The following is a 14,860-nucleotide window of genomic DNA, read 5'->3' as shown; positions in this document are numbered from 1 at the left end:
TTGGAGCATGGTTATGGACCCAGAGCTGGGAATACCGGAATCGAATCCGGCAAAGGGCACAGTTGTAATCAAAAGACAATAGGTGCAGGAGTAGGCCATTCGGCCCTTCAAGCCAGCACCACCATTCAATGTGATCATGGCTGATCATCCCCAATCAGTACCCCGTTCCTGCCTTCTCCCCATAGCCCCTGACTCCGCTATCTTTAAGAGCCCGATGTAGCTAGTCGAGGTACACTACATCCACTGGCTCTCCCATGTCCATATTCCTAGTTACATCCTCAAACAATTCCTTAAAATTAAATCCAACTCTCTCTTGAAAGCATCCAGAGAATTGGCCAGATTCACAACTCTCTGGGTGAAAAAGTTTTTCCTCGTCTCCGTTCTAAATGGCTTACCCCTTATTCTTAAACTGTGGCCCCTGGTTCTGGACTCCCCCAACATCAGGAACATGTTTCCTGCCTCTAGCGTGTCCAAACCCTTATTAATCTTATACGTTTCAATAAGATCCTCTATCATCCTTCTAAACTATACAAGCCCAGCTGCTCCATTCTCTCAGCATAAGACAGTCCCGCCATTCCGGGAATTAACCTAGTAAATCTACGCTGCACTCCCTCAATAGCAAGAATGTCATTCCTCAAATTAGGGGACCAAAACTGCACACAATTCAGTGAGCTTTGACATTAGGTGTGCCTCCCTAGTGCCACGTGTGCACGATGGCAGCCTCGCCAAGTCTATCTGTCTTTTTAAATTATTTTTATTGTGTTTTTAAACTTTGTGTTAATGTTCTCTGGTTTGTTTTATGTGGGTTGGGGGTTGGGGGGAGGCGGTCGGGGGGAAACTATTTTTCAATCTCTTACCTTGCTGGAGATGTGGTTGTTTTCCGGGTCGTATCTCCGGTCGCTCTGCGGCCTACCATCGATGGAGCTGGAGGCCTCGCTCGGGACTGGCTTTGAGCCCCACCGCGGGGCGTGGACTTAACATCGGAGCTGATTCCTTGCCTGGGATCGCTCCGACAGCAGCCTGCAGATTTCACCATCAAGAGCTCGCAGTATCGGGGGAGGCTGAGTCTGGCAGCTCCAACGATGCAGAGGTTTGACAAGCCCCGACGCGGAGTCCGATCGCCCAGCGTGGGGGAGCTGACATCCCCCCCGATGCAGGAGCGGAGGGCCCAAACGCCGCCGGAAACCGGAGCCAAGATCGCCCCATCAACGGAGGGCTTGTGGCCCCCGACGGCGGGAGAACAAAGTAGGGGAGAGATTGAACTTTTTTTCGCCTTCCATCACAATGAGGAATGTGGAGGAGTTGGTAGAGTTGCTGCCTTACAGCGAATGCAGCGCCGGAGACCAGGGTTCGATCCTGACTACGGGTGCTGTCTGTAACGGAGTTTGCACATTCTCCCCGTGACCTGCGTGGGTTTTCGCCGAGATCTTCAGTTTCCTCCCACACTCCAAAGATGTACAGGTCTATAGGCTAATTGACTTTTTAAAATGTAAAAATTGTCCCGTGTGTGTAGGATAGGGTTAGTGTGCGGGGATCGCTGGTCGGCACGGGACCCGGTGGGCCGAAGGGCCTGTTTCCGCGCTGTATCTCTAAACTAAACTAAAAACAAGTCACTGTCGTGGATGTTTATGTTAAAATGTTTTTTGTGTATATTTTAATGTACATGTTGCATTTTATTTGTGTGACTGACTTTGCAAATGAAATTCCTCGTATGTTGCAAGACGTACTTGGCTAATAAAGCATGATTGTGATTGTATTGTTCTTTCCCAGATGTACAAATGGGACCTGTTCTCTTGCACACTACCCCAGCAGGGGACCACCTACTCCTGTCCCCTGTAACAGGAGCATCACTGTCCCTCCCCACCAGGGGGTCTTCTCCATCTCTCCACACTCCCAGAGACCTCTCCCCAACCCCTGACACACAGTGTGTACTCTCCCCTCCCACAGACACTAGCGAACCCCTACACCTCCCCCTGACATGATTGACAATAGGTGCAGTAGGCCATTTCGCCCTTCGAGCCAGCACCGCCATTCAATATGATCATCCAACGCAGTATCCTGTACCTGCCTTCTCTCCATACCCCCTGATCCCTTTAGCCACAAGGGCCACATCTAACTCCCTCTTAAATATAGCCAATGAACTGTGGCCTCAACTACTTTCTGTGGCAGAGAATTCCACAGATTCACCACTCTCCGTGTTTTTTTTTCTTCTCATCTCGGTCCTAAAATACTTCCCCCTTATCCTTAAACTGTGACCCCTTGTTCTGGACTTACCCAACATCGGGAACAATCTTCCTGCATCTAGCCTGTCCAACCCCTTAAGAATTTTGTAAGTTTCGATAAGATCCCCCCTCAATCTTCTAAATTCTTGCGAGTACAAGCCGAGTCCTTCTTCATATGAAAGTCCTGCCATCCCAGGAATCAGTCTGATGAACCTTCTCTGTACTCCCTCTACGACATGATTGGAGTCGTCTCCCCTCCCTTTACTCCTCATCCCACCCCCCCCCCCCCCCCCCCCCCCCACCGTGCCATCTGCAGAAAATTCCCGACGTAGTGCATCCCATGGAGCGCAGCCGCAGCAGCAGCGCCTCGCCCGTGGCTCTGTCGGTCGGTCAGCAGCCCGGCCAGCTGTCGGACTTTCGCTTACCGCCAACACCACCACCACCACCACCCCCACCTTCTCGTGGCCAATCATCAGTTCATGAGTTGGATGCGTGGTCCCCGGGCCAGAGCTCCTCAGCTGGCCCGCCAGCTAGGCTTTGTGTGCAGTCCAGCACCCGGGCCAACTGATCATTCACCCAGCCACGGCCGAGTCGGTCAACGAATTGCCGTGGGGAATTTATCCATTATTTTGACCTCTTGTCCCTTATTTGGGAGTGGGAAAGTTGGCAAGCCTACTCCCGGCACACCCACGACCCCCCTCCACCTCCCCACACCGACCCGAACACAATGGGGTCGGAGAGCGACCACATTCCCTTCAGATGGGGGAAGGCGCGGATCGAGAAGCCATTTGATCTCTCCCATACTTTTATTACAAACAGCAATGCAATCCATGGCAATGAAAACATAATTACTATGGATAAAAATAACCCCCAACAGAACATATGGATGTTGGATCAGAAAGAAACTGTGGTGGTCTTGGCAACTCTCTCACACGCACACACATACACTCACACACTTAACCCAAACCCACCACCCTTCCCAATATCTAGTTAGACACAGAGAGCTGGAGTAACTCAGCAGGTCAAACAGCATCTCTGGAGAGAAGGAATAGATGACGTCTCGGGTCGAGTGAAGAAAGCGAATGACATGTTGGCCTTCATAACAAGAGGAGTTGCATATCGGAGCAGAGGTCCTTCTGCAGTTGTACAGGGCCCTGGTGAGACCACACCTGGAGTATTGCAGTTTTAGTCTCCAAATTTGAGGAAGGACATTCTTGCTATTGAGGGAGTGCAGCATAGGTTCACCAGGTTAATTCCCAGGATGGCGGGACTGTCATATATTTTTTTTATACAATAGGTGCTGGATTGGGCCATTCGGCCCTTTCGAGCCAGCACCGTTATTCAATGTGATCATGTTGATAGAATGGAGCAACTGGGCTTGTACACTCTGGAATTTAGGATGAGAGGGCATCTTATTGAAACATAAGATTATTAAGGGTTTGGACACAATAGAGGCAGGAAAAATGTTCCCGATGTTCGGGGAGTCCAGAACCAGGGGCCCCATTTCAAGAATAAGGGGTAAGCCATTTAGAACGGATATGAGGAAAAACTTTTTCACACAGTTGTGAGTCTGTGGAATTCTCTGCCTCAAAGGGCGGAGGAGGCCCGTTCTCTGGATGCTTTCAAGAGAGAGCTAGATGGAGCTCTTAAAGATAGCGGAGTCAGGGGATATGGGGAGAAGGCAGGAACGGGGAACTGATTGGGGATGATCAGCCATGATCACATTGAATGGCAGTGCTGGCTCGAAGGGCCAAATGGCCTACTCCTGCACCCATTGTCTATTGTCCACTACAGTGTAGGAAGAAACTGCAGATGCTGTTATATAATCAAAGACAGACACAAAGGGACTTTATCCAGCTGTAAACGTTATTCACTTTTGCCCCTTTATCATGTATCTGTACACTGTGGACTGGTTAGCACGCAACAAAAGCTATTCATTGTACCTCGGTACATGTGACAACGAACTCAACTCAAAGTGCTGGAGAAACTCAGCGGGTGAGGCAGTATCGATGGAAAATAAGAATGGGTGACATTTCCGGTCGCAAATCTTTTTCAGAGCCGTTCCCACCTGTTCCTTCTCTGCCCAGCCCGCCGAGTTACTCCAGCTCTTTGTGTCTATCTTCGGTGTAAACCAGCATCAGCAGTTCCTTCCTACACATCTCAAATGCAACAACAGCCCCGGTTTGTAAACTCCTCACCATCCAGAGGTCTACAAGTTGTTGAGGAATTTGGAATGGCAACGAAAGTGACCCAATTAGCGAGGTGAAACACTTCAACAAGATTACAACTCCAAACCCAATATTGAATCTCAACTTTGGAGTTTAGAAGGATGAGAGGGCATCTTATTGAAACATATAAGATTGTTAAGGGTTTGGACACGCTAGAGGCAGGAATCATGTTCCCGATGTTGGGGGAGTCCAGAACCAGGGGCCACAGTTTAAGAATAAGGGGTAGGCCATTTAGAATGGAGATGAGGAAACACTTTTTCACCCAGAGAGATGAGATTCTGTGGAATTCTCTGCCTCAGAGGGCGGTGGAGGCCGGTTCTCTGGATACTTTCAAGAGAGAGCTTGATAGGGCTCTTAAAAATAGCAGAGTCAGGGGATATGGGGAGAAGGCAGGAACGGGGTACTGATTGGGGATGATCAGCCATGATCACATTGAATGTTGGTGCTGGCTCGAAGGGCCAAATGGCCTCCTCCTGCACCTATTGTCTATTGTCACACTCTCATAAATAAGACCGTACAAATAAGGGTCAAATCAGCCTTGTATAGGAAGGGCAAGTTTGGTTTAAGTGCATGAATACAACATCTTCAATATTATCCCCATGGTCAAGTGGAGACCCGAGTCATTCCACACTTCACGCACATCTTAAGAAAGAAAGCTCATTGGATTGAGCCCAATTCAGGCTTCAGTATTGTGAGCAATTTTGGGCCCCGTATCTGAGGAAGGATATGCTGGAGAGGGTACAGTGGAGGTTTACAAGAATGATCCCAGGAATGAGTGGGTTAGCATATGATGAGCGTTTGTCGGCACTGGGCCTCTACTCGCTGGAGTTTAGAAGAATGAGGGGGATCTCATTGAAAAGTACAGAATAGTGAAAAGCCTGGATAGAGTGGATATGGAGAGGATGTTTCCACTGGTGGGAGAGTCTAGGACCAGAGGTCACAGCCTCAGAATTAAAAGGCGCTCTTTTAGAAAGGAGGTGAGGAGGAATTTCTTTAGTCAGAGGGAGGTGAATCTGTGGAACTCATTGCCACAGAGGGCTATGGAGGCCAAGTCAGTGGATATTTTTAAGACAGAGATATACAAATTCTTGATTAGAGTGGGTGTCTAGGGTTATGGGGAGAAGGCAGGAGAATGTGATTAGGAGACAGAGATCAGCCATGATTGAATGGCGGAGTAGACTCGATGGACCGAATGGCCAAATTCTACTCCTTCAACTTGTGAAAGTCCAGTGTCAGAGACTGTTTTTGACAAACGGCCCGATGTGTGGACTAGGCCTCTGGTTACAGAGTCTTTTACCCAGAGTAGGGGAATCGAGGACCAGAGGACATAGATCCAAGGTGAAAGGGAAAAGATTTAATAGGAATCCGAGGGGTAACTTTTTCACACAGAGGGTGGTGGGTGTATGGAACAAGCTGCCAGAGGAGGTAGTTGAGGCTGGGACTATCCCATAGTTTAAGAAACAGTTGGACAGGTACATAGATAGGACAGGTTTGGAGGGTTATGGGCCAAGTGCAGGTAAGTGGGACTAGTGTAGCTGGGACATTGTTGGCCGGTGTGGGCGAGCTGGGCCTGTTTTCGATGCTGTATTCACTCTATGACTCCATAACACTAAACGCTGGAGAAACTCAGGTCAGGCAGCATCTCTGGAGAAGAGGGAAACATGTGACGTTTCTGGTTGAGACCCTTCGTCAGATCTGACCATAACATTCTGCACAAACCAACATGGTAGATAATAAATTACATATTTAAAAAAAGAGAAAAAAACAACTTTAAGCTTATATACACGCACGCACACAGGCCAGTGAACTATATTATCACACTTGCACATTGCTCTTTGATAATCCTATTACGGTGACTTAGGTAGTAAACTTGACTTGGTGCCGACTTTATAAACACTGGTGCATAAAGTGAGCTCATCAAGCTACCTTGTCTGCCCACCGTCGCTCAGTTGAAATCGGCCGATCCAGCCCTTCCCCTGATGCTCACAGCAAATGCTTCAGGATGCAGCGGGTCCGATGCTCAGCCCACCGGCCGTCAGGGAAGGGCGCTTCCTTGCACCCCACTGCCCAGCGCTGAGGGGCGCAGCAAGGTCCCCCTCGTCTCAACATCAAAGGCCAACCGGAACGTGACAAAAACAGCGAGCAAAACGCACCCTCCAAGCCCACACCAAACGGCCGATGAACCGCAGAGAAACCAAAACTCACAGATGGACACAAAGTGCTGGAGTAACTCAGCGGGACAGGCTGCATCTGTGGAGAACGTGGATAGGTGACGTTTCACAGAGTGCTGGAGTAACTCAGCGGGTCAGGCAGCATCTGTGGAGAACATGGATAGGTGACGTTTCACAGAGTGCTGGAGTAACTCAGCGGGTCAGGCAGCATCTGTGGAGAACATGGATAGGTGACGTTTCACAGAGTGCTGGAGTAACTCAGCGGGTCAGGCAGCATCTGTGGAGAAGGAATGGGTGACGTTTCACAGAGTGCTGGAGTAACTCAGCGGGTCAGGCAGCATCTGTGGAGAACATGGATAGGTGACGTTTCACAGAGTGCTGGAGTAACTCAGCGGGACAGGCAGCATCTGTGGAGAAGGAATGGGTGACGTTTCACAGAGTGCTGGAGTAACTCAGCTGGTCAGTGGGGAACATGGATAGGTGGTGGTGCAGGCAGATACGATAGTGGCGTTTATGAGACTATTGAAAGGACACAAACAAGGCCATGTAGGGAACAGAGGGATGTGGAATAAATGTAGGAGGATACAAGATGGTCTAGGCTTCATGTTCGGCACAGACATTGTGGGCCGAAGGGCCTGGTCTCGTGCTGTACTCTTCAATGTCCGGTGACTCTAGGCGGTCGTACGGGCACGGAAACAGGCCACTCGGCCCATCCGACGGTGGCATTGGGACTGGCCCCCTCTCGACAACCCACCTGAGTACAGGAGCCCCGGCCATCGTGAAACCAACACAGCGTGTCCAAGCCAGGCTGAAGGGGGCCAGAGTAGTGAGCGCAGGGTGAAGATAAACACAGGGAGCGTGCGAAGGGGCAGAACGATTAAATGTACAAGCCCTTCTTCCCTCATGTTCCCGGTAAACAGTGCTGGCTCCTTGTTCCAGGGAATATTTCTCACCCCCCTCCATCACACTCAGGGCTGCTGAGAACATATGCTGAGAATCGCCTGGAATCAGCCCAGCCTCTTGGAATGTGTGTCTCACTGCCCCTCCCCCCCAATATCCGTACGGGGGCCCAGAGTCCAGTCGACGGGCTGGCGGTGGTGTCTAGACGGCTGGACTGCATTTGGATTTCCCCGTGGCGGGGTCTTCCGGAAACCAGGCGGTCTTTACCCTTCCGACACAAGACCCCCTCCCCGCACACAGTGCGGAAGTCAGTAGTAATTTATACACTTTTCGGGAGGGGGAGGGGGGAGCTGAGGGGGTAGGGAGGGAGGAGCAGAGGGAAGGATGGACCACAGTGTATCGAGCCCCACCAGATCAAGTGTGTGTACTTGCTTGGGGAGGGGGGAGGGGGAGAGTGGGGGAACCCCCCTCCCCCCCACCTGATGCTACACCCCGCCTTCTGTCGAGAGATAGAGGGGGTCTTTGGAGGAGGGTGCTGTGACAGTGTGAGGCTGTAGACCCCCGGGGGTGGGGGGTCTGCTGGAGCCCCCTGCGTGGGGGTGGAAGGGGCTGGTCCGGTTGTCCTGGGGGTGCCGCAGCGAGGGGGGCACCGAGGAGCTCTTGATCTGGATGATCCTGGTGTCCATCACCTCGCAGTCGATCTGCATCATCACCTCGTAACCCCGCGTGCTGTTGTACAGGCTCTCTGCAGGAGAGGGGGCAAACACAATCAGCTCACGTCACACACACACACACACACACACACACACACACACACACACACACACACACACACACACTGATCCCGACTCACACTGCCCCAACACTGATCACAGTGCTGGAGTAACTCAGCGGGTCAGGCAGCATCTGTGGAGAACATGGATAGGTGACGTTTCACAGAGTGCTGGAGTAACTCAGCGGGTCAGGCAGCATCTGTGGAGAGAAGGAATGGGTGACGTTTCGAGGTGAGACCCTTCTTCATTCCTTCTCTCCACAGATGCAGTGGAGGCCGGTTCTCTGGATGCTTTCAAGAGAGAGTTTGATAGGGCTCTTGAAAATAGCGGAGTCAGGGGATATGGGGAGAAGGCTCGGAGGCTCCAGCAACGCAGCCGCAGGTCCGGTGGACTGTCGGGGACATCGGGAGCTCGCGGGTCCGGGGGGAGAGAGAGGCCGCTTCCCGGAGCTCCCGCAACGCGACTTCTCCAGCCCGTGTCGCGGGGTTGGAACGACCCGGACCGGGACCGTACATCATCTGGCGCGGCTTCATGGCCGTGGGACTCACCATCGCACGCTGGGGCTCCGACCTTGTACTTTCAGACCGGGAGCGGGCCCGTAAATCGCCCCGCGCGGCCTAAAATGGCCGTGGGACTTATCATCACCCGCCTGGAGCTTGGACATCGGGAGAGACATGGAGAACAGGGGAGAGAAAAGACTTTGCCTTCCAACACAGTGGGTTCACTGTGATGGATGTTTGTGTGAACTTAATTGTGTGTATGTCTGTAGGACATTGTTTTTGTTTGTATGGCTGTGGAAACAAAATTTCGTTTGAGTCTCACTGGGGCTCAAATGACAATAAATGTGTATTGTATTGTATTGTAAGGCAGGAACGGGGTACTGATTGTGGATGATCAGCCATGATCACATTGAATGGCGGTGCTGGTTCGAAGGGCAGAATGGCCTACTCCTGCACCTATTGTCTATTGTATGTTTCGATGCTATAACATTGAGAGAGTTATGGAGGGAGGCAGGGGGGTGATTTGAGTACTGTGTCAGGCGTGGGAATACCAGACAAAGGTAGGCGGCCCATGACCTGTCCCGACAGGTTGGCGAGCTCGTGTGTGTGTGTGTGTGCGTGTGGAATGTGCAGGCCATTATTCAGGGCTGCCACAGATACTGCCAGCTACATGTCACCCCAGTGTGTACACCAACCCTGGACCCCAACAACACAGACCGCCAGCCAGCAACAACTCATATTGAAACACACACAATGATGAAAGGCATAGATAGAGTGGATGTGGAGAGGATGTTTCCAATAGTGGGAGAGTCTAGGACCAGAGGACACAGCCTTGGAATTAAACTGCATTCTTTTAGAAAGGAGGCGAGGTGGAATTTCTCTAGTCATAGGGTAGTTAATCTGTGGAACACAGACGGCTATGGAGGCCAAGTCAGTGGATATTTTTAAGGCAGAGATAGACAAATTCTTGATTATTAAGAGATTGGACACGCTAGAGGCAGGAAACATGTTCCCGATGGTGGGGGAGTCCAGATCCAGGGGCCACACACAGTTTAAGAATAAGGGGTAAGCCATTTAGAATGGAGACGAGGAAACACTTTTTCACACAGAGAGTGGTGAGTCTGTGGAATTCTCTGCCTCAGAGGGCGGTGGAGGCCGGTTCTCTGGATGCTTTCAAGAGAGAGCTAGATAGGGCTCTTAAAGATAGTGGAGTCAAAGGGATATGGGGAGAAGGCAGGAACGGGGTACTGATTGTGGATGATCAGCCGTGATCACAGTGAATGGCGGTGCTGGCTCGAAGGGCCAAATGGCCACCTCCTGCCCCTATTGTCTATTGTCTATCGTATCTAAACTAAACTTGTGCACTTGCACTTACCATTGACGGGCATGGCTGGCATGACCAGGGACATCTTTGGCCTGTTGGTCTTGTTGTGACTTATGGCCGGTAACAGTAGGTGGTCCTGTGGGGAACAAGGATCACAGGAAGCACAATGTCAGTGTGAGAAAGAGCTGCAGATGCTGGTTTAAATCGAAGGCAGACACAAAATGCTGCAGTAACTCAGCGGGACAAGCAACGTTTCTGGAGAGAAGGAATGGCCGACGTTTCAGACTGATGTCAGGGGAAGGGGCGGGACAGAGATAGAATGTAGGCGGAGACATTAAGACTGGTGGGAGAACTGGGAAGGGGAATGGGATGGAGAGAGATGGAAAGCAAGGGTTATCTGAAGTTAGAGAAGTCAATGTTCATACCGCTGGGGTGTAAACTACCCAAGCAAAATATGAGGTGCTGCTCCTCCAATTTGCGCTGGGCCTCACTCTGACAGTGGAGGAGGCCCAGGACAGAAAGGTCAGATTGGGAATGGGAGGGGGAGTTGAAGTGTTGAGCCACCGGGAGATCGGGTAGGTTATGACGGACCGAGCGGAGGTGTTGGGCGAAGCGATCGCCGAGCCTGCGCTTGGTCTGGCCGATGTGGAGAAGTTGACACCTGGAACAGCGGATGCAGTAGATGAGGCTGGAGGAGGTGCAAGGTCCAAGGTGCAGGTTCTCTGGATACTTTCAAGAGAGAGCTAGATAGGGTTCTTAAAGATAGCGGAGTCCGGGGATATGGGGAGAAGGCAGGAACGAGGTACTGATTGGGGATGATCAGCCATGATCACATTGAATGGCGGTGCTGGCTTGATGGGCCGAATGGCCTCCTCCTGCACCTATTGTCTATTGAATGAATATGAAGCTGAAAGTTCTGGTGTGAATGGACAACCTGACCCCCCCCCCCCACCACCACCCCCACCACCCCCCCCCCCCCCCACCACCACCACCCCCACCCCACCCCCACCCGCAGACGGAAGCAGCTGGACTGGCGATAGTTACCCTTCGGAATGAAACGACATAGAAGGTGTCCTCCCTCCTGTCGAACGCATCCATGAAGTCAGTGTAGCTCTGCTCAGGGCCCTGGTACACCTGTAGCTGGCTGGAGATTAACCTGTCCAAGCACAACAAGGAGACAGTGAGACGTCGCAACATGGCTCGCAGGCAGGTGGTAGCAGGACAGCGGTGGGGAAAATAGCACTTTGCTGCTTCACAATATGCTTTATTTACTAAAGGGCCTGTTCCGCTTACGCTATTTTTAGGTGACTGCCATAGGGTTCAGTACAACTGCAGAAGGACCTCAATGCTCTTACACTCAACCCCTCTTGTTATGAAGGCCAACAGGCCAAACCTGCACACAATACTCCAGGTGTGGTCTCACTAGGGCCCTGTACAACTGCAGAAGGACCTCTTTGTTCCTATACTCAACTCCTCTTGTTATGAAGGCCAATAGGCCATTGGCTTTCTTCACTGCCTGCGGTACCTGCATGCTTACTCTCAGTGACTGATGAACAAAGACTTGAAATACAACACGGAAACAGGCCCTTCAGCCCACGGAGTACACGCCGACTAGCGATCCCCAGACACTAACAACACCCAACACACACTGGGGACAATTTACATTCATACCAATCCAATTCACCTACAAAATTGTACGTCTTTGGAGTGTGGAAGGAAACCGAAGATCTCGGAGAAAATCCACGCAGGTCACGGGGAGAACATAGAAACATAGAACATAGAAAATAGAAACATAGAAAATACAAGATACAAGATACAAGATACATTTATTCGTCACATGTGCCGCACAGTGAAATGAAATTCCCATACAGCCATACAATAAAAATAATGGACACAACACACGATAGAATTTAACATAAAACATCCGCACACAGCAGAATCAGAGTTTCCCACTGTGTGGGAAGGCACCAAAGTCAGTCTCTTCCTCCACTGTTCCCCATGGTCAGGGCCTCCACAAGCCCTCCGCAGTTGCCGCTACGGGCGGCCCGATAGGTGCAGGAGGAGGCCATTCGGCCCTTCGAGCCAGCACCGCCATTCATTGTGATCATGGCTGAGCATCCACAATCAATAACCCGTGCCTGCCTTCTCCCCATATCCCTTGACTCCACTAGCCCCTAGAGCTCTATCTAACTCTCTCTTAAATCCATCCAGTGACTTGGCCTCCACTGCCCTCTGTGGCAGGGAATTCCACAAATTCACAACTCTCTGGGTGAAAAGGTTTTTTCTCACCCAGTCTTAAATGACCTCCCCTTTATTCTAAGACTGTGGCCCCTGGTTCTGGACTCGCCCAACATTGGGAACATTTTTCCTGCATCCAGCTTGTCCAGTCCTTTAATAATTTTATATGTTTCTATAAGAATCCCGCTCATCCTTTTAAACTCCACCTAGTCTTTTCAATCTTTCCTCATATGACAGTCCCGCCATCCCAGGGATCAATCTGGTGAACCTACGCTGCACTGCCTCAATCACAAGGATGTCCTTCCTCAAGTTAGGAGACCAAAACTGTACACAATACACCAGATGTGGTCTCACCAGAGCCCTATACAACCACAGAACGTACAATCTCCGTTCAGACAGCACCCGTAGTCAGGATTTACCGTCCGTGCTGCATACGAGGTAAATAAAGCGCCAGTGAGCTCACCTTGCGTTGGTGTCTGTAGACTGGACCGGGAGAAAGCGTGACAGGTTGATTTTCCTCTGTTGTGTCCGCTGTAAAAGAAAACGCAATTGTGTTTCACAAACAGCACGTTTGATGAAGACCGGCCATGGTCTCTGGGGAAGACAATCACAATAGACAATAGGTGCAGGAGTAGGCCATTCGGCCCTTCCAGCCAGCACCACCATTCAATGTGATCATGGCTGATCATCCCCAATCAGTACCCCGTTCCTGCCTTCTCCCCATATCCCCTGACTCCGCTATCTTTAAGAGCCCTATCTAGATCTCCCTTGAAAGCATCCAGAGAACTGGTCTCCACCGCCCTCCGAGGCAGAGAATTCCACAGACTCACCACTCTCTGGGTGAAAAAGTGCTTCCTCATCTCCGTTCTGAATGGCCTACCCCTTATTCTTAAACTGTGGCTCCTGGTTCTGGACTAGCCACAAGCCCCTAGAGCTCTATCTAACTCTCTCTTAAATCCATCCAGTGACTTGGCCTCCACTGCCCTCTGTGGCAGGGAATTCCACAAATTCACAACTCTGTGGGTGAAAAAGTTTTTTCTCACCTCAGTCTTAAATGGCCTCCCTTTTATTCTAAGACTGTGTGGCCCCTGGTTCTGGACTCGCCCAACATTGGGAACATGTTTCCTGCCTCTAGCGTGTCCAATCCCTTAATAATCGTATACGTTTCAATAAGATACCCTCTCCTCCTTCTAAACCCCAGAGTGTACAAGCCCAGCTGCTCCATTCTCTCAGCATATGACAGTCCCGCCATCCCGGGGATTAACCTTGTAAACTTTCAGAGTCCTGGTGAACGACCATATCAAAGCGTGCAGGAAGGAACTGCACATGCTTGTTTAAACCAAAGGTAGACACAAAATGCTGGAGCAACTCAGCGGGATATGCAGCATCTCTGGAGAGAAGGAATATGTGACGTTGGTGTTCGAGACCCTTCTTCAGACCAAAGGGCCTGTCCCACTTAGGCTATTTTTAGGTGACTGCCGGCGACTGTCATAGTCGAAGTAGGTTGCCGAAAAACCGGCGACTGGATCCACCATTTTGGCATAAAATTTGAAATAGAATCATTCTTTTAACAAAAAAAAAACGAAGTCAGCAACGGCGACAACCTACGTTAACCTGGCGACAACCACGACAGCTCCTACGTCAGGAGAAGTCAAGCTACGCTCATTGGCGTCAAGCCCACTGTCACCGACTGTCTCCGAAAATGTTTCAACATGTTGAAAATCCAGTGGCAACCAGAAAGACGCTACGACTCTTTGGACAACAGAGGAGACGACTCACGACCATACAGGCGACACCCCTGCCACCATGTGGAGACAGCCTAGTCGCCTGAAAATTTGCCTAAGTGGGACAGCCCCTTTACAGTGCCAGAGACCCCGGGTTCGATCCTGACTATGGGTGCTGTCTGTACGGAGTTTGTACGTTCCCCCTATGACCCTTTGGAGCTGAGGGCAAAAGGAAACAAGAGATACAGACAGACATATAGAGAGAAATAGAACAAATGAATGAAAAATTTGCAAACATGAAACGATGATCAAGGAAACAGGCCATTGTTAGCTGTTTGCTAGGTGAGAACGAGAAGCTGGTGCGACTTGAGTGGCGACAGGTACACAAAAATGCTGGAGAAACTCAGCGGGTGTAGCAGCATCTATGGAGCGAAGGAAATAGGCGACGTTTCGGGCCGAAACCCTTCTTCAGACTGATTTGGGGGTAGGGGGAGAAGGAAGGAAAAAGGGAGGAGGAGGAGCCCGAGGGCGGGCGGATGGGAGGAGACAGCTCGAGGGTTAAGGAAGGGGAGGAGACAGCAAGGGCTAGCAAAACTGGGAGAATTCAACGTTCATGCCATCCGGACGCAAGCAACCCAGGCGGAATATGAGGTGCTGTTCATCCAATTTCCGGTGTTGCTCACTCTGGCAATGGAGGAGACCCAGGATGGGTGGGCAGCAACAGGATGGCTGGGCAGCTTACAACCCAGTGGTATGAATATTGATTTCTCTAACTAGAAG

At 50.8% G+C, this 14,860-nt stretch overlaps 1 protein-coding gene across 2 annotated transcripts in view; it reads right to left on the bottom strand.

Annotated features, from left to right (window-relative positions):
• Positions 1–7,017: 7,017 nt before the first annotated feature.
• LOC116990069 (cyclic AMP-dependent transcription factor ATF-6 beta-like) overlaps positions 7,018–14,860 on the bottom strand; it is a 45,591-nt gene continuing 37,748 nt past the window's right edge. For both annotated transcript variants that reach the window (XM_033047601.1, XM_033047602.1), the window contains exons 12-15: positions 12,820–12,887; positions 11,163–11,274; positions 10,170–10,254; positions 7,018–8,266 (exon numbers count right to left, since the gene is read on the bottom strand). In XM_033047601.1, coding sequence (XP_032903492.1) covers positions 8,007–8,266; positions 10,170–10,254; positions 11,163–11,274; positions 12,820–12,887 — 525 coding nt within the window. In that variant the 3' untranslated portion in view covers positions 7,018–8,006. The remainder of the gene's footprint in view (positions 8,267–10,169; positions 10,255–11,162; positions 11,275–12,819; positions 12,888–14,860) is intronic.

This window comes from Amblyraja radiata, chromosome 30 (assembly GCF_010909765.2).
Source record: "Amblyraja radiata isolate CabotCenter1 chromosome 30, sAmbRad1.1.pri, whole genome shotgun sequence".
NCBI classification, from domain to species: domain Eukaryota; kingdom Metazoa; phylum Chordata; class Chondrichthyes; order Rajiformes; family Rajidae; genus Amblyraja; species Amblyraja radiata.
The sequence above is the reverse complement of the archived record's forward strand: the minus strand, read 5'-3'. Positions and strand labels throughout refer to the sequence as shown.